This window comes from Cariama cristata, unplaced genomic scaffold, assembly GCF_000690535.1.
Source record: "Cariama cristata isolate BGI_N322 unplaced genomic scaffold, ASM69053v1 scaffold1710, whole genome shotgun sequence".
Taxonomy (NCBI): Eukaryota; Metazoa; Chordata; class Aves; order Cariamiformes; family Cariamidae; genus Cariama; species Cariama cristata.
Genome location: NW_009596158.1, coordinates 60,568 through 80,346, shown reverse-complemented (window position 1 = coordinate 80,346; position 19,779 = coordinate 60,568). Strand labels below are relative to the sequence as shown.

The 19,779-nt window shown below is 40.1% G+C and overlaps 1 protein-coding gene across 1 annotated transcript in view; it reads left to right on the top strand.

Moving 5' to 3' along the window:
• Positions 1–291: 291 nt before the first annotated feature.
• RASGRF2 (Ras protein-specific guanine nucleotide-releasing factor 2) overlaps positions 292–19,779 on the top strand; it is a gene marked incomplete at its 3' end in the record, with an annotated part of 60,348 nt that continues 40,860 nt past the window's right edge. Inside the window, exon 1 of the mRNA XM_009704704.1 lies at positions 292–354. Coding sequence (XP_009703006.1) covers positions 292–354 — 63 coding nt within the window. The remainder of the gene's footprint in view (positions 355–19,779) is intronic.

Sequence of the window (19,779 nt, the reverse complement as noted above, 5' to 3'; positions counted from 1 at the left end):
TGACACGAATCACTTTATCTTTTCTCACATGTTGTTATCTGGGTCTGTATTTACCTACAATTTATTGCTGAGGGTTGCATAGGGCTCGAGACTTTCCATTTTAGAGTATTTTTTGTTGTAATAAACAAAAGAGATTGCCATGTTTCTGTAGTGATGCCATGTGGTGCAATTTGTTGCTATCAGGTGATGTTTACATCTTGACTTCCTAGCCTGAAAGATGAGATGCTGGCTTCATTCTTCTAACAGTAGCAAGAGTTGAGTATTGATTATGTCGATGCAAGCTTGACCACCATGAATCAAAAGTTCATTGAGCCCAGTCTCCACTCTCTCTTAGTGTCAACAGCTGATGGCTGGGTAAGTGTATTGTAACAAGGTGTTTGTGATGCTTTCCACAAATGCTGTGTTAGGCTCTAGCAGCTTGCAGTCCTGATACCCTAAGCTGAAGTTCATGCCTTTGCAATTAATAGCCATTTTTCTTCTCAGACTTTGTCAAATGCTTTTTTGAATCCCTACATGCTTACTTCTAAAGTCTCCAGGGGCTGTTGCGAGTAGTTTGAGGACTCATGACACATTATCATAAAGAAATACCTTTGGGTTTTTAATCAGCACATTAATATTGTACTGTTCAGGGCTGATGAATCTCCTGCAGCTTCACGCTGCTATGTCTGACCAGTGTCAAGGCATGCAACCTCATGCAGCAGTGCATGCACAAAACCTGCAGTATGCACGGATCAACACGAACAGAAACACTCAGCACCGATGCAGACACAAACAGCACCAATGGGTGCTGCAGCACAGACTCATCCTGTTTCCCACTCTGGCTGAACAAGATGAAGGTCTGTTAGTGGGAAATTACACATGTTTACAATATGGATCCCTCCGGAAAATGGCTTAGACACAGTTCATCCAGTGACTGGCCCTTGGATCCTCTTGCCTCCAGTTATCTCATGCTGAGAAACATGGACACACCCAAATGGGTCTCTCCAGAGACCCCCAGACTTTATGGGGGTAGTTGGCCTGGACCTTCTGACCCCTTCGGTATCTTAACTCCTCCAGTTGTCTCACTCACAGAAACTCACCTATCCAGCCCAGACTTACTTCTGTATTGATAGCTGGCTGCCAGGTGACTTCTCCTGCTCACTGGCTGGTGTGGCTTGATATTTACCAAGCAGACTCATTCAGTCCAGTTGCTAGCACCACAGACACATGGGCCCCTGTGGCCTGTGGTCTATCATCCAGTTGATGGCCCTTAGAGCTCCATACACACACATGCACTCAGATACAGAGTCACCTCATGCAGGAAAATAGTTAGAAATGGAGCTTAAGGCGAAAACAGGAGACTGCAGTGATCAAGCACAGGACATGGACAGGCAGATGTACTGGCCAGACTGGCCCTTTTATCAGCTTATTGCTTCATTTTCCCATGCTTACTCATCCCTTTCCCTGCCTTTCGTTCCTCCTGTAGTCATCCCATAACAAGTCTTGTACAATCCCAAAATGCTCTTCCCTGCTTCCCGTAGCAAGTGTCCTTCTCCTATAAGCACCATTCTCAGCCTGAAAGGTGATCTGGAGAGCCTTTCCACTGACTCATCTGGATGAGTTTCTCACAATAGGTTCTCTCATATTTCCCCCCTCTGTTTTCTTCCAGGCTGAAGAATCCCAGCATGTGTAACTGTAGCCATACAGAGGAACCATTCTACACCTTTCAGTTTGTTTCATTGCTGTTCTCTGTAACTTACAGCTCTGCCCTGTCCTTTCTGGGATGGAGAATCGTAGAATCACAGAATGGTGTGGGTTGGAAGGGACCGTTCAAGATCATGTAGTTGCAACTGACCTGCCATGGTCAGGGACAGCTTCCACCAGACCAGGTTGCTCAAAGCCCCATCCAGCCTGGCCTTGAACACTCCCAGGGATGGAGCATCCACAGCTTCTCGGGGCAGCCTGTGCCACTGCCTCACCACCCTCATTGTAAGAAATGTCTTCCTTATGTCCGGTCTAAGTCTACCATGTTTCAGTTTAAAGCTGTTGCCCCTTGTCCGGTCACTACAGACCTTGCTAAAAGTTGTTCTCCATCTTTCAGATATATCATTTTTATATATTGAAATGCCACAGTAAGGACCCCCCAGAGCCTTCTCTTCTCCAGGCTGAACAACGCCAACTCTCTCAGCCTGTCCTCACAGGAGAGGTGCTCCAGCCCTTAAATCATCTTTGTGGCCTCCTCTGACTGGCTCCAACTGGTCTATGTCCTTGTGCCGAGGACCCCAGAGCTGAAGGCAGTACTGCAGGGGGGGTCTCACTAGAGCAGAACAGAGGGGCAGAATCCCCTCCCTCGACCTGCTGACCATGCTGCTGTGGATGCAGCCCAGGGTACCATTGGCTTTCTGGGCTGCAAGGCACATTGCCGGGTCATGTCCAATTCTCTGTCCACCAACATCCCAAAGCCCTTCTCTGCAGGGCTGCTCTCAATTCCTTCATGCCCCAGCCTGTATTTGTACTTGGGATTGCCCCGAACCATGTGCAGGACCTTGCACTTGGCCTTGTTAAACTCCACATGGGTTCGCAGAGGCCCACTCCTCCAGCCTGTCAGGTCCCCCTGGATGGCATCCCTTCCCTGCAACCTGTCGACCACACCACACAGATTGGCTGCGTCAAGCCAGGATGTACCTAGCACTGAAAATGTAGTTTGGCCATTTATATACATTATAGCATAGGGCCATTTTCTGTTTTCATCCTGTGCTGCTCCCAGAACGTCTTTCTGATCAGTACTAAGCCACAGACCTGAGATTTTCCATTACAGCCCCAAGACCTGATTAGTGCATAGTCAGCTCGGGGCTTTTTATCATCCGTGTGAAGTACAGATTGTCTTTCACTATATACTTCTTTTCCTATTTATTTACATTGAATTTCAGCTGCAGTTTTAACACCCAATTGGTTGATACTGTAAAGCTTTCCTATAGGTATATAGAGACAGTCTTGTTCTGTGTTACCTTGGATAATTTACTGTGGCAAGAAAACTTTCTTTTGGACATAAGATGCTATGTTTGTTTTATTTTATTTTGTAGAGGAAAGGTGACTTAGGTAGAAAGAAAACACAATGTAGTGTAATTAAAATGTAGTTATTATTTTTACTATAGATTTGCCTACCACTAACATGACTTATGATGCATCTACATTTCAGTTGCACTTATGACTGAAGTTCAGTATGTCAGATTGGTCTTAAAGTAATTCTAGTTCAGGCAGAAGTCTAGTCGTGTCTTTACTAGATTTTGTGTGACTAACTGCCCGGGCATTCATTCAGGGTCAGTATATGCTTATTTACTTTTATTACAGAAGGCTATTCTGAGTATTTTCTGTTTTTTAAAGTATATAACAAAATTTGGCAGAAGTCCATTGTGAAAATTTCTTGAACCACAAAATAAAAATCCCACTGCTAAATGGAATAGCTACTAGCATGTAGTTTTCTGTGTGTTTTTAAATAAAAGAAAGGTTAAATGCATGTTATGCACACACAGAAAAATGTACTTACCTTAAAAATTAATGCCCCCTTTTGTTATGAAACTATTTTGTATGTTTAAGTCATGGTGTGGGAAAGTAATTGTTTGTAAAACTGACATATTTCAATTTTGTGTAGTGTATCTGAATCACATAACTGAAATAATCTTTTGTGTATGATTGCGGTTCTGAATAACAGTCCTCTGTGTGCAAACAAACACTGAAGTGGTGGTGATCCTGTGTCAAAAATAGTTCCTTAGCTTCAGTGCTAAATCTTAACAGGAATCATTACTAGTCTGACAAATGATATAACATAATTTTTGTAACATGAGCCAAAAGCCTCAGGTCGTCTCATTCACGTGTATGTAAATACATCAGCAGCAAAGTGCTTTTTTTGAGGGAAATAATGAAGAACCTGGGGAATTTGGACTAAAGCTAGTTGAAAGTACAAGCCAGTTAAGTAGTCTCCTCAGGACCAGATTCTTTTTGTTGTTGTTTCAGTTACTGCTGTAATAATTTTATGCTCTGCTAACCTGAAATGAGCTCTTTTTCGCAGTGCGTTTTGGGCCAAGGCTGTGTCAGTGAAGGAGAAGGTTTTGCCACAAACTGCCTATGCCCCGTAGACAGTTGTTGATTTTTCCAGGCTCTGTTGTTCTGCACGCCGGAGTGGAACGATGTGCCGTTCTGCAATTGCATGAGGGTGTGCAGAGGTGTTTTAAACTACTCTGTCTTAATTATACCCAGTACCTGTTCAGCTAGTGCATTGGGTATTCCTCCCATGCTTTAGCAATACCGTTGTGTGTGGGTTGTAATGGACTAGGAGTGGCCAAGCAAGATGGTAGCAGCTTCTTGCTGGACAAGCTGCCCATAAGTAGTCCTTCTGCGGAGACTGTGTTGTGTGACTAGCAAGGCCTTGTCTTGTAATATGGCCCCTAAGTGACAGAAGGAGATGAAGTTGCAGGAGTTGCTGAGACCGTCACAGTTGATTGCTTTGTGACTTGGCATCTGTGGTGAACCCAGTTGCATGTCCCAGTTCGGCACAAAATGTCTGATGGTCCTCTTCTTCAGATATTCTGGCTTATGTGTCAGCTATTAGCCAGTACTGGAGGTGGGTTACTGACTTAAATGAATGCTTGCTTTGTGCCAGTACGGCCATTTAGTTACTAGGTTGACTGGCACTTTATTGAGTCTTAGGAATTTCCCTCATTATATTAAAAAATTCTTTCTAATATGTTTTATGTCTATAAAAATCTTTGTAGATTGATACCAAATTTTTTTTTTCACTTTGATTTGTTTTATGGGTCAGCCTAATATGTAGCATATAGTATTTATTTTCTCTAATATTCAAGGATAGAAAAAAATTATTATAATGGGTGTAAGAATCAAAATTTCTTTTCTTTCAGATACATGTATATTACATCATAATTATAAAGCATGTCTATTGATCTGTGTTTGCACTCGGTCTATATTTTGTGGTTTCTTTTTTCCAGAGGTAATAAATAAAATCTTTAGTATCTTTGAATAATGGGTTTTCTCTTCTGTGCACTGAATAAATAATGAATGTCAAGTTTTGACAGTTTATTTTTAGTTTTTGCAATTGACCATGTGATGTGAACCACTAGCTGCAGGCCTGCTCCTCAAATCTGCACACAGGTCATCATAAAACCTTTGAGATGAGGGCAACGTAGGGTGAAGGAGATACATGGAAGGGCTTGAGTAAAGAGAACAGTTATTTTGTGTGCTAGGACCTCCAGCATACGGTGGATTTTCAGTGTCTAGAAACTTGTTTGGGAGTTAATGCAGGAAGGAAGAAGACTTAGAAGAAATAATGGGTGATGCTAATTGGAATGGCATCATTTTAGCCTCAGTGTAAGTGATATCGGGGTCAGATCTGAAGACCCCAAATTCCTCTGCATTTAGTTGAAGTTTTGCCATTTATTTCAGTGATGATAAGATTTGAATCTGGCAGTTGTAATTCAGCCAACTAAATAAGAGGACAGGTTATTAGGCGTTAAACACCCATTGTTCTAGTAGAGCCGATAGTGCAATATGATAGTGCAGTATGATGAGTGTTTTGCAGAGGTGTTTTGGACATCTTCATCCCAACTCTCTGTCTAGCTGTGTAAACAGGTGTATTTGGATTACTGACCTTCTTAGCAGGACATGGTGTTTTCTTGTATGCAAGCTGCAATTTATACTGGGACATCCATCACCTTGTTATATTCAAACTTGCCTTCAGCTTGTTTTTGTAGAACTCTGCTTCGTAACTGCTTTAGCTTAATGACTTTATGATTACTTTGCTGTGTACTTTAGAAGCACAGGAATAAATTGCTCTTCAGTTTTTCGAATCTAAGTGGCAGTCATTTAGCTGGAGCAATGGTATAGATTGGTACCTATGTTGTGGAAGTTTAAAAAATGATCTGATATAAATATTCACAAGAGATAGGTCTCAGTGGTACCTTGAAATATCTAAAAAGCAAACCTTTAAAAATGTAGAGGGCTGTGACACTGCTTTTAATTTTAAGATCTGTTCAACAATTCAGGCTGCTATTGTAATAGAAAAGCATTGCCTTTTGAATGATTGAGAAGTAAACGTAGTTATATATGCTGCAAGAAAATATTAGGTATATACCTCTTAAGAAAATAACCATCATCCTGCAGCGCTGGTGGTGCAAGTAAAGCATTTACATACTGTGTTTTGTAATAGGACATGCTTTTCTTTTAAAATTATTGGAAGGAAGATAACTCTTGCCTCTCGATCACAGAGTAGCCGCTGGCAGCAGCCACTAATAGCAGCCACGAAGAGTTGTGTTTTGGTAATTTTATTGCCTGTTTTTGGGAACAGTTTATTCTTTTCCCTCTCACTGAATCATTTAAGAACTGACAAGTAGCTGTGGTCACAGATAGGATGATAGGTGGCTAATTTGAGCCAAGATGGCAAAATCTCTAACCACAGCACGTGATTGCCTGCCATGCCTACATACAATTTTCTGTTTATACAGAAATTATAACACTGTTATATGCTGTGTGTTTACTCAGCAGTTTTTGAGAGACAACCATAGCTTGTCTTCATAGCCAACAATGTTTTGTTGTAAGGAAAAGAAGCGTGAGCAGAATAAAAATGATCCCCTGGGTCTTGTCAACTGAGTTGAAACTAGGTTGTGTGGTTATTGATTGCATTTTGAATACCTTTGAGGGGGAAGATGTGAAACAAGGTTTCACATGTCACCATTTGCACTGGAGCTGTTTGCTTACAGCGTCTTATTCCCAGACTCACATGAGACTTGGGTCACTCATTCTGCACTCAGACTTCTTTGTGCATCCCTCCTCCTCCATCCACAACTGAGAGCTGTGGGCTGCAGCATGTTGTCAGCTCTGTACAGTAAGCTAGACCTCTAGTTCTGTATCTTGATGAGGATTGTTGTCTCTGTATTTAAGCAGTGAGGAATTAAGGCATAATTAAAGGTTATATTCCCTCAGACAAGTGTACAAGAGTAATTGCCAAAATTAGAGCAGTACCTTTGCTTTGGTACTCTTCCAGGTCAGTTCCTTATGGTTGGAGCCCGCAGAACTTCCTCACAAAATTCTGGATGGCAATTTGTCTGTATATGGCAATGGTGATGGGAGTGTCACTTTAAAGCTAGAATTTTGTTGAACAATATTCTCCCTCTTTTTGTTTTTCTCACTTACTGCAGCTGGCTACATCATTTGTGTTTCTGCAGCAGGCAAGTAAATTCACGTAATTTTTATGCTACATCTTTTTGCACATGGGAATACAGAACTCTAATGCTACAAGACAGTATATACCAGAATGCACTGTAAACATTTCTGTAAAAACAAATGTTTCCCCAATTGTGTTCAGAATATGAACTTTGAAACTTCTAGCTTCAGTTATCAAAAGTACTGTAGCTACTTTTGCGCTGGTTTATCTTTGGAAATGATAATTTTAAGGACTTGACAGGGATTGTTCTCTGTGTTTCTTTCTCCTCTTTAAGAAACCTGAATGAGGGTATCTTTCTGACACCGTGTCAGGCAGTAGGATGTCAATCTCCGTAATTACTACAACTTCTGCAGTGGAAGTAGTATCCGATTTTTATGCAACTGATAGAACAAAGAAGGTTCTTAATTTTTTGCATTACAAAAGTTAGAGAGGAGGTGTTGGAAGTGTAAGAATGAAAGCAAGCAGGATGGGAATCTAGGGAGGGTTTCCATGGGTGCTGGTCTTTAACTTTTTGTTAGAACTATTTTGCGTGGAAAAAGTAGTTTCAAAAGACCTGAAAAAACCTCATTCAATTTACTGCATTTTTTCCCCACGTGATTGAGTACATATTTGATTCATAAATCAAATTACCCGCTGATCCACAGTGAAATGTTTGGCTTTGAACTGAGTTACATTAAGCTTCATTGGTCTGTGGTGCTCTGGTGGCTCAGAGAAGCTGGGTCTGGTGATTCTCACCTTTTCTTGTATATATTGACTCCCCACTGCTTCCACTGCAGCTGACAGCCATGTGCCATGGAAGACGTATGGCCATAGACCCATCATGAAGCATAGCTGAAATAAGGAGTACACCTATATGGGGCAGGAGCTGCATTATAGTTCCCTTTAGCCACATTGAGGTTGATGTGGAATAGGCTTCAAACAAAGTGTTTTGTGATTGGTCCATCGCAATTGGTTGATTCAATGCAAAGTGCTAAAAGCTTTTATTTTGTTTTGACTTTACATTTTTAAGTAATTCTTGATAAGATAAAACATTAGAATTTCCTGTAGGATAGAATGGTGGTTTTTTTCCCTGTTCCTACCCCAAACCTCTCCCTTGCCCAACTCTGGTGTAAATCGAAGCAGAAGATGTGAGCGGTATTTTTCCTCTTATTAGAAGTATTCCTCAAGAAAAGATGCCTTAAACGTGTTTTCAGTAGGAAAGTGGGTGAGGCTTTTAACTGACCTGAAAGCTGTAGCTGATTTCCTACTGTATTTTGACATTATGCCTTGTATGCCTGTTAGTGCAGAAAATTAGGTTCTTTTATAGTTTCCTTAGTGCAGAGAATGCCTCTTTTCTTGTTATCAGTGGCAAAACTGGATAGCTTTTCAATCCTTACACACTGCTGTGTGTTTCTGTGCCTTTGAAAAGGCTAATATTCATGTGGGCTACAAAGCTCCAAACATGCAAGAACTGTGAGAAGAGAAACTGAATTTCTGGCATAGTCTTCCCACAGTACATTCCAGTGAGTTAAAACCAAAAAACAACAGAAACTGTTTGTGTTTAGATGCAGCTATTGGTTATGAACTGCTTCTCAGATGTTTTGCTTGATACTGATGGCTTAAAGATGAGGTGGTGTTTTGCTGTGTGTATCTTTTTTAAAAAGGGATCAATTTTGGTTAAAATTAAAAGAAAAAAGAGGCTATTTATATTTTGTTTGAGAGGAGAAAGAATTTCAGTTAAAAATGAGACATTTATGTGCAAATAGAAAAAAGAAATGTAAAGCAAATTTGATTTTGGCATTTGTCATGTGAATACTTCTTTGGTTATTCAGGCTTTACTATTACATTACATGAAAAATGTGAATCATGAATATAATTTTGAGAAACTCCAGTAGAATACCAGAGATCATAACTTCTAAAACTTGATACTGGCAGCACTGAAAGTAAGTACAGTAACATCCCTTGAAATGATTCTGTTTCTATTCAAGCTGAAGCTGATTTGGTTGCTCTGCTTTATTTGCCATCCTAGATTTTTCAGCAATTTGTTATGAAAAGTGTTGTGAAACAAACATAGTAGAAAGCAGAGCTTTACTTAAAAGATAAGTTTCTTTGATTGTATGGCAAGTTCAAGACCTAATGAACTACACATTTCTGTCAAACTGGCAAGAAACCAGTAACATTTAGCCATTAGCTTGCTGCAAAGGAAGGATCAGGATGCTGTTTTGCGCTTCACAAGCCAAGGCTTTGTAAGATCTGTTGTGAAATAGCAACAACAGTACTGTCATGGAAAGGTTTTCCTGTTTAGTAATGATCTCCATGAGGAACTCAAAATCTCTTTGTTTATTCAGGTTAGCTTGAGAAAGCTGTCGCTGCTGGGGATGTGGCTTTACATAGGAAGCAAAGTTTGAGGTTGCATAAGAAAGAGGAACATAAAACATTCTCTTTTTGGAAAATGAACAGAAAATCCTGTTGTTCTGCGTACAATTTATTCTTTTCTGGGAGAGTGAACATGATGCCTGTACTTTTCTGACCCCTCTTCGTCAACTGTTTCTGACTCTGCTTCTCCAAAATGATGATGCCAATTTAGAATTCCTCTGGGTTCTCACTGTCGCTTGCTCCTTGCAGGGAAGTGATGTTTGACCAGCAGTCCTGTGTATGTTTTGAAATTCTCAAATCACATGTCTGTGGGTGGCAGGATCAGGCTTTATTGCTACCCAGAGTGTGTGCAGCGTGGTAGCAAAGTGGCTGGACCGAGGTGACATGGCCATGGTCACTGAGCCTGAGCAGCACCTGTGACTCTGAAACAGAGTTCTGCTTTGCCCTTGGCAGCTTCATTATGAGTCTGCACAGATAGTTGCTGACTTTCTGCAGATAGTGTTTCAGAAAGTCTGTAAGAGAAAAAGGTACGTAATATGAAATGCCCTAACAAACTGCATTGTTTAGAGAATGAAACCATGCTGCACGCACCTTGTCCTAAGTGACAGAAAGTGGAGCGTGTTCTCTGAAGAGCTAGTGGTGACACAGCTGTAATGCTGATGTGATCTAGGAGTTGTGGAACATCTGGAAATGTCTCAATATCAGAAAAGTGCTTCCAGAGGTCAGTATTAACCAACACAATACTCTCATCAGATGGAAAGGAAACTCATACCTAGCATGAATAAAAAGGTACTTCAACTTCCCTATCATAAATCCTCCGAAAAACACACTGTGCAAAAAAAGCATCACACCTGTTTGCTTGACACCCAGAACTGTCATACCTCCAGGGGAGAAAAGAGTTGGTGAAAGTGTATTATCAGTAAATAAATTTTTTAAAGTATTTCTGTAACTCCTTTTGGTATATTTGCTTTAAGCCTATTTTATTTCTACACAAGCTAAAAATTAGCACACAAAAGATAGTTTTGGTTCACACAGCTTTGTTCTTTTCATCCCTGAAGGGAGAGATGCCTGCCATCATATTACACAGCTGGATAAATACAACATTTATTAGAATAAGTTGTACAAGCTCCGTTTCCCTGAAGAGGTGACATAGGGAATGAAATGATAAAAACTGGTATCTGTAGCCAAAGAGGGGCAATGGGACAAATAATGTTTGTGCCTCTTGAGAGTGTTTTGCGGGGATGCATGTATCTTGCAGTGATTTTATGCAGTTAAGGACATGACAGCTCTAGTATCTTTTCTCTCGGAAGATTTTGTTGAGCCTTTGTCATCCATGCGAACTCTTCTCAAAGCAAGCTGCAGGTAATGTGACCCCTGCATTAATGAACCTAGTGAGATTTGAGTGTGAACTTCCTTATTGGAGGAAACCTGTAGTTCCAAAGAGGGAGAACAGCTCAGGATCAGTTGGGAAAATGTTTACTTCCTCCTTTCCCTCGTTAAGGCAATCCTTTACGATGGTGTCTTTGAAACACTTGACTGTGGAGTGGAGCAGAGGAAACACTTTCTCACGCTCATTTAAGATGTTCCTGGTGTTTGAATGGGCATGAGGTCCTGCCAATGGATGTGAACAGTGGCCCAGCAAAATCTGTGGCTATGTGTGAATAGAAATGTGGGTTTCCACGTCCTACCAGTACAGCTTAAAGGGTAAGAAATAGATTATGTTTACTACCCTAAGTAACTACCATTGCTGTCTTTGTACAAACCTTCTTGTTTGATGGAATGACAAGTGTGATTAAAACCAGAACATTCACAGCCAATTTTTAGGGAAACTGAAATCCAGGCATTCTGTAGAAGATGTGAAATGTTTCTATCCTGTTATCAGAGAAAATGAGTAATTGTTGAATTACTTGAAAACTTCAGTATGTCCTTTGCTATATACATGACACTCATTTGGGTGAAAAATTAGGTATAATCTCTGAGTGTTTAAAGTACTTCACATTACATAAACTGCAAAATCTTTGTTACTAGCAGACAATCTATTGAATGTATCACAGCTAGCATGATTTGAGAGGTATTAGTAAAAACCTGAAAAGAAAACATGTTTTGGTTGCAGTTGTTGAAAACTGAATGTATGCTTAAGTGCGTCTTTGACAGTAAATATTATAAAATGTGGATTCCATCTCTAATGCTATTGATTTTATAGCCTGAAAATAATTTTATTTTACACAAGCCATGAACACATTTCAGCAATCTCCAGCCAAATTTTGAAAACCAATTTTCGTCTCACCACTTCTATAGTACAATTCAGTTCTCACCCTTTATATAAAATGTTAGTGGATGTGACACTCTTGTCAGTGTGAGGTTTTCATTTATATATGCAAGGTGGGTTAGTGGATTGGATTATTTTTGGTTTACTGGTACAGGATGTCTACACAGCTTCATCAGTTAAGGGAATTTCAGTGAATCCTTGTACAAAACCAGGGGTTGACAATGGATAGTCAGAAGCTGAAATAATACTACTGAGGATTAGGGAAGGATTGCCTTACGAACTGAATCATCTTAATTGTTGCTTGGCCAAGGTGACGTGTATTGGATTTTTTTTTTTTTTTTTGTCATTGATGAAGACTTGGAGAACTTGAAGGATAGCAGTTACAAGAACGTGTACGGAAACGTCACAGAAATTCGATTCAAATGTTTCTTAGTGCGTGAGGTATGACAGGACTCAACCACTGGATCTTTGATGTCCTGAGACAAGGTGCACATTTTCTTGGTCTGTGTATCTGAATGTACCCCATACACTCAGGTGATTTTGAGTCAGACCAATCCAAACCATTGCCTGGTGGTCTTGAATGGCCAGGCGCGCAAATAGGCTTAGTTGTAGTTCCCTCCAGATCGGTAAGCACTATATTTCTACTTAGAGCTTTCAGGGGCAAGGTTGGGAAATGTAGGTTTAATGAAGAACTTGCTTCTTTGTGAGTTATGGTTAGAGAAGCACTGTTTTGAGCACTGTGGAGTTCGTGAACTTATTGAATGCCCTTCCTTGACCTCCTGAGTTTGGTCCAGGTGGGTAGACCAGCCAGCGCTCCTTTTGTTGCAGTAGGAGTAAATAGAAGGTGGAGGTCTAAGCAGGAGAACATGCTTCTGGTGTTGGAATAACCTTCTTTTGCTTAAAACTAGATTCTGTCACTTTTCTTCCCACGTTTTTTACTAGGTTATATGCAGGCTCCAACCCCTACGGCTAGTTAGCCACACAGTAGGGCTGTCAGTGAGCCTGGTGGCACTGAAAACGTGTTTTCCATGTCATAAAATCATTCAGGTTGGATATAGGCATTTTTGAAAACATTGTTATGTGGCTCTTTGTGGTGGTCTTTTATTTTCCATCAGAGCCCTGGCAATCTCTGGTGCTGGCAAGTAGACTGTACCAGTCTTGTCACTTATCTCACAGAATACTGCAATTGCTTGAAATTTTGGGTGTTTGTGTTTTCTGAAACTGTTATAGATAGAAATGATTATATATAACAGAGATGTAACAAGGTCTAGAATGTGCTCACTTCTTATTCTTGCTTCCCTATCATATGTTGGCTCACTTCAGGGAGAGCAACTCTGTTTATAGCAATCTTGAGTTGAACTTGTTTACAGCGGATCTATATTTGGGCATCTTTGCACATATCCTTGTGTATAAAATGAGCACCATAATTCTTACCTTGTCGAGGAGTTAAAAGATTAGTTACTGTCTGTAAAGAACTTCAAAAATGACAAATCCTGTGTTTGCATATCTTCAGAATATAATTAGGAAGCCAGCCAATTAATCTGCTTCCTAGAAATTGATACTTGAGAATTAGTTGCACTGTAAAAATTGTTTATGTGTGTGCATGATTTGGAGTAGGTATACCTTTTTGCCTTTTTTTTTTTTGTTTTGCATACGTGATGGTGTTTACCAAGAAACCCAGACTCCACTTTTGCAGTACAAAATATATGGACACAATCTTCAAAACTGAGGCCCATTATTATATAATTTTGTTATCTACCTGTTTACCGACTATTTATAATGAAGCTGCATGTTTTCAGTAGTGAGGGTAATTTAATGTCTAGAACAATTGAACATGTGCTCAACTGGGTTTTTAATTACTTTTAATGTTAGCATTGATTAAGGAGGGTCTGTGTCTCACATTGCTTTTGCATGTTTGATGCAGGAGCTGTCTGGTGAGGTTATTCTGGCCTATATTACATAAGTCATTAGGCTAGAAGGTTATAAATGTCCCTTATGGCCTTTAAAGTCTGATCTTTTAATTAAAATACAAGGATGTCTTTTGTGAGGCAGAACAAATACTAAGATAGTTGAATTCATGTGGAGGAGCTCTGCATCATTATCAGATTTCAGACAAAAAAGTTGGATCGCAGGTGCTCTGTCTGTCATTTGGACAAGGAGGGAAAGGCTGTCAGTCCATGGAGAAAGGTTAGGGTTGCTAAGAATGGTAAAGGAATGAGACAGGGTAAAAAAAAGAACAAAACACAAGAAGTCTAATTCCTGAAAAATATATAAAACTACCACGGATGACAGTATTCCCTGTTGCCTCTTTCTATCTATTTCCCCCATCTGTCCTTTGTTTGTCACTGGTAGGTCTGTAATCTTGATTCCCTTTAGCTGTGCCATGCCTTGGGAGGGACCAGAAGTTGTTTTAACTTTGTTCATTCCCTCCTCTTCGGCCCCAGTGGAAAGGCAGCTAATAACACACAGAGGAAATAGTGGTAGAGACAAGAGCAGCTGTGACTCTAGCCTCCGTGCTAGAATAGGTCATCAGTAAGAATAATGGGATTTCCATGCTACTTTTCCACCGTTTGCACTGCAGACATTTCACTACAGGAGATCATGGTCCCAACGTGTACCTGACCATTTATTGAACTCTCCACATACAGGTTGAATGTGTGTCTCCTGAAAATGTCTCAAACTAGGAAAACTAACCCTTTCAAAGGAAGTGATTTTCCCATTGCAAGCATAAGGAATATATTATAAAGAAACTGAAGACTGGAAGGGATCTGAGGCAATAAGTGGTAGCAAAAATTTAGAGGTTTTATTGGTAAATGAGATCTGCAGACCTGAGTGCCATGTCCTTTACCCAGTGCTTGGGAAGGTGAGAGACCTAGGAATGGGATTGAGAGGATACAGTGGTGAGCAGAAGGATACCTACACCATTAGGTACTGGGAGCAATTTTTTCTGTCTCTTGATTTAGGCAGGTTTGATTTGGCTGTGGTTTATAGAAAATAACTTTTCACTTCATAGAAATTTGGTCTATAGAAGGTATCTTCAGGGCACAGCTACTGCATCGGTCACCTAAGAAGATTAGATGTAGAGATGTGTCAATGTCAGTCCCAGAAGACCTTACACGTGGGAGGAGAGGCTAAGGATAAGCAGGAACGCAGCAGTTCTGGGAATGCTGTGGATGTTTACTAGTGAATATACTGACTTTGGGATGCAGTCTTTCAGGTCTCTAAAAAGTTAAGTGAGAGGCTTTGTGGGTTGCTCTGCCAGACTTAAGCATGGTGATACAGTGCAAGTCCCAGGTTGGTTGCCAAAAAACATTTAGGAGACCTGTCTTATATAGAATCATAGAATCATTTAGGTTGCAAAAGACCTTTAAGATCATCAAGTCCAACCATAAACCTAACACTGCCAAGTCCACCACTAAACCATGTCCCTAAGTGCCACATCTACACATCTTTGTGTACAGGGTTCCCAACAAAATGAGACACTTAACCTGGCTGTCCTGAATTCCAGCCCCATACCTTCATTATAGACCTTATTTCTGTTCAGTGCAAGGCACTGGAGACAGCAGCAGTGATGAGTGTTCCGAGAAGAGGGAAAATGTCTTGCAGCCAGGTAATGCACAACCTTCTAGGCAAGCAGCCTGCAGTTTCTGGCAGGAGATTTCCACTGGACGGTGTCAAATGCATTTTGAGGTGATGGTACCCATGTTCAGTTTATTATCATTGAATAATTTAGCTGCGCTCATTTACTGTAGACTTCACTTTGTGAAATTTCCTTTTGTGTGGCAGAATTTTTCCCTGTTGATAAACTACTGCTGAAGTACAAATTATCCGCATTGAAAATATAGCAAATGGGGCTGTATTAGCCTGATTCTGTCATCCATGAAAACAAATGCTATAACCATTGTGATTTGGCATAATTTTGATGCAAGTCAACAGGGTTGGAGGAGGATTAAGGTCTGCAGTGACCTTTGTGTATTCCTTGATTTCTGTTTTACATGCAAGTTGGGCATGGTATTTTTTTATCAGTATAGGAAGAGTTTATAAAACAGGGTACATTTATGTATAATCTCCCTAATTCCAGATCTACTGATTGCATGTTTAAATATAATGACCTCAGAATGCTGTTGCTCTTGACCCAGACAATATCTGCAGAATGGCTCAGGAAGGTGATTCACTGTCAGATGCCAGAATAGATTTTCTGCAGCAGGTTGTAACTTGATTAATCCAGTATTGGTTAAAGACAGAAAACATCAAGCCATCTCATCTACCGTACAATACAGGGGGTATATATCTATACATGGTATATATTTGGCCAGTGTTGAACCAGACCCAGAACTGATGCTACAGCTCATCTCTGGATCTCCTCAGTGTGGGAGATGGAGATCCAAAACAATGCCTTCTAATGTGTTCTTGAGCCAGTGGCTTGGCAGATAAAAGCCCTCTTCTCATTTACTTCTGGTTGTTTTTTTCTCTGCAGTCCTGTTCGATACCAGATTTCTATCTACCAGGGGTGATGAAGTAACATTAAGATAATAAAAGCCCCCTTAATCCCTGGGTGCCACCACAAAGCAACACAGAACCTGAAATACTGCAGTGGCTCTCTACCAGTTTTGCAAATTACCTCTTTATTTTTTTAAAGAATCAAAATCAAAACCAAAATATGCAAGAAAAAAACAGACAATTAATAAGAGCCAGCACTTCATGAAAATGTCATTATTATTGTTTATAATAAAGTGCAAAACAGTTTGAAGAATTTAAAAGACTTACATACCATCAAGTGAAGTTTTAATTAGCTCCTCTAAGACTATCAGAAAGGCTTTATTTGAGTGGACTAAAGGTCCAGCTAGTCTAATATCCTGTCTGACATTGTGGCGATGAGGACATGCTGGGGAAGGCATCAACTTAAGTGCATATTTTACTTTTCCTTTCCCTCTCCTCTGAGGTAATTTTAAAATGCCAGTTATTTTCAGCGTCAGGACTATTTCAGTTCTGAATATGTGAATTCTGTGTGTTCAGTAGCCCACAGTTTCTGTACAGTGAACTCTCTAGTCTCCCTGCAACCCATTGACACTTACTGCATTGACCACTTCCTTTGTCAAGGAGCAGTTTATTACCAGTTGCATGAAGACCCACTTTCTTCTGTTTTGAACCTGGTTTCTATGACGTTCATTTAATAATTATTTTTGTTTTATTGGAAGAGTAATAGAGCAGTGTATCCCTATCCATCCATTCTATGTCTCTTGTGATTTTATAGACCCATGTTGTGTCCAGAGTTGTTCCTTTCTTTGTACTAAAGAGTCTCAGCTTAAGTTTTTACTTATATGGATATCTGATATGGACGTGTGGAAGCCTTTGCATATCACTTTTAACTTTTTCTGAACCTTTGCCATTCTATGTTGCCCCTTCTGTGATGGGAGGTCCAAAACTACTCAGAGTATTCAAGGTGTTTCATAGCATAACAGCCTTGTCTACTTTGTTCTGTTTCTTTCCCAGTCATCCCTAGCACTCTGGTTTGCCTTTTTGGCAGCTGTTGAGCATTGGGCTGGTGTTTTCGTGGAACTTACTCCAGGATCTTACTCCTGAGTGGAGGTATCAAGCACAGAGTCCATCTTTTCATATGTGAAGTTTGGAATGTTTTTCCTCACATATGTCACTTCATATTTGAGTACAATTAATTTCGTCTACCATTTTATTGTCCAGTAATTCAAGCGTGTTGAGTCTGCAGTTCTTCATGATAGGTTCTCATCATTACTATCTTGAATAATTAACAAACTTTGTCATCCTTTGTCATGCCTGTCCCAGTCCTCAATGCAGTTCCCTGAGGAAGTCCTTTGATGACCTCGTTCCATTGTAAGAACTGACAGATGGTCCAATATTCCAACTCTGTTTCCTAGCTTTTGATCAGACTTTTTTCTCCTCTTATCCATGGAGAGACGTTTTTCTTTAAGTCCTAGATGCTTAAGCGTTTCCCTAAAAATCTGTCAAAAGCATTTTGAAACCCACATCATCGTAATCCAAATGCTTGTTGACACCTTCAGAGAACTCCACTAGGTTTAGAGGAGGTGACATCCTTTTACAAAAGCCATCTGACTCTTCGCAAGTACATCATATTAGTTCTGATGTCCACTAATCCTATTCTCATGATAGCTTTTACTAATTGATTATGATACAAACATGAAGTGTATTGTCTTTGTGGATCTCCCTGGAAACTTAAAAAAATTATCATGGTTTTCACCCTGCTGTCATTGTTCCATTTTCATGCTAATTTAACAGCGATGGGCTACAAATTTCCTGCCAGCACTAGTGGCACAGCAAGTCTCAAGACATGGCAAAACCCAAGCCTGGCATTTGCCTTCCCTTGACTCAAGGCACAATACTCTCCTTCCCACTATCATGCTGCTGATCCAGTAATGGAGAGGAATTGTTGTCTTCTCCCCCAAACATTTCTCTCACTTCCATACACTCGTCCTTTTGCACTTACTCCATTTTAGGGATGCTGCCTTCTTTCAAACATACTCCCTTCTTTTCCATCTCTTTCCCCAGGATGTAAGAAATACAGAATACACGTGATGTTTTGTATTTGGGAAGCTGGGCAAAATACTGTCAGTAGAACACATCTGAAAACTTCATGAATTAACATGTCCTTGAATAGTACAAGCTGCTTTGATTTAGACTGCAATTTACTTCTTTTCCTTACTATTTATTTATTTATTTATTGAGAAATCTTCAGTTGCTGCAGTGATTGTCGTCTTCTGCCCAGTAATGTACCAATGCTTGAGATTGCATACAGGTTTCCAGATTCTGAAATGAAAATGTCTTTAGAAGTCAAGAATGAGAAATATTTTTAGCTTATCATCTTAAATTTTAATTAATCGCCTCTCCAACCTTTTTTAGTCTCAAAAGTTTTTTAGCATGCTCTTACATCAGGTAGTGAATATAAGCTGTAAAGATGTAGCAAATGATTGAGGTTCCACGTGCCTTGCATTGAGGACAGACTTTTGTTAAGACTTTGAATTTTTGGTAGCAGTCTTGGTACATAGACTAACTTTTCACAGTTGATGACTGGAATTTTGAGTTGATGACTGGAATTTTATTTTTAAATTGGTCTCTAAGTCCTGGCTTGAACGATTAAACCAAGACTGTGCAATAAGTCACTGAAAGATCAGCAAATAGCTGGTCACACCACATTTAAGCTTTAAAAATAGTGTTTTTATATTATGTTATGAAGAGAATTAAATTTGGTTTATATTTGGTAAGAAAAGTTTAGGGAAAAGCAGTTCATAGGCAAGTACCTATTACCACACTATAAGCATTTATAATCCCACAATGAAACAAAATTCGGTAGTCACCTTGGAGTCCTTTGAAATGTAATTTAAATGTTTATATGCTGTGCTGATGGAAGGATAAGATAACAAAACCACTGTGGACACATGCATCATTTCTTCAGTATGAGTTTTTCCATCTGGACATTCAAAGCTGACAAAATTTATGAGGAGCTGAAGGCAGGAGCTTGCAGTAACAATTCTCAAGCAGCATTATTATCTAGGGTAGCTGCTTTTCTGCCTGTGACAGGTAGCAGCACCACCATGGGAAAATGAGTGCTCATTCTCCTTGGTCCTTCAGGGTTTCAGTAACTGAATTGTTGCAAGCATCACCACTAATTTCCAAATGGAAAAGACAGGTCAAGTTACTGCAGCTACTGGGGGATGAAAAGGAGTAACTGATGAAATGGATGTGGTGCTAAGTTGTCAGTGGAGACGACATAAGAGGTAGGATAGGAGATGTTCTTTGTGGTTTCCATGTGAGGTGGAGGGAAGAGAGTGAGCTGTGGGACCATCCCCGTGCGTTCAAGGGTACGGTGCCTGTGTTGGTGTGACTTCCACTTCATTAACAGCAAATGCTCCTGTCGATCACAAGGAGAACGGCATTCTACTGTAGGGAA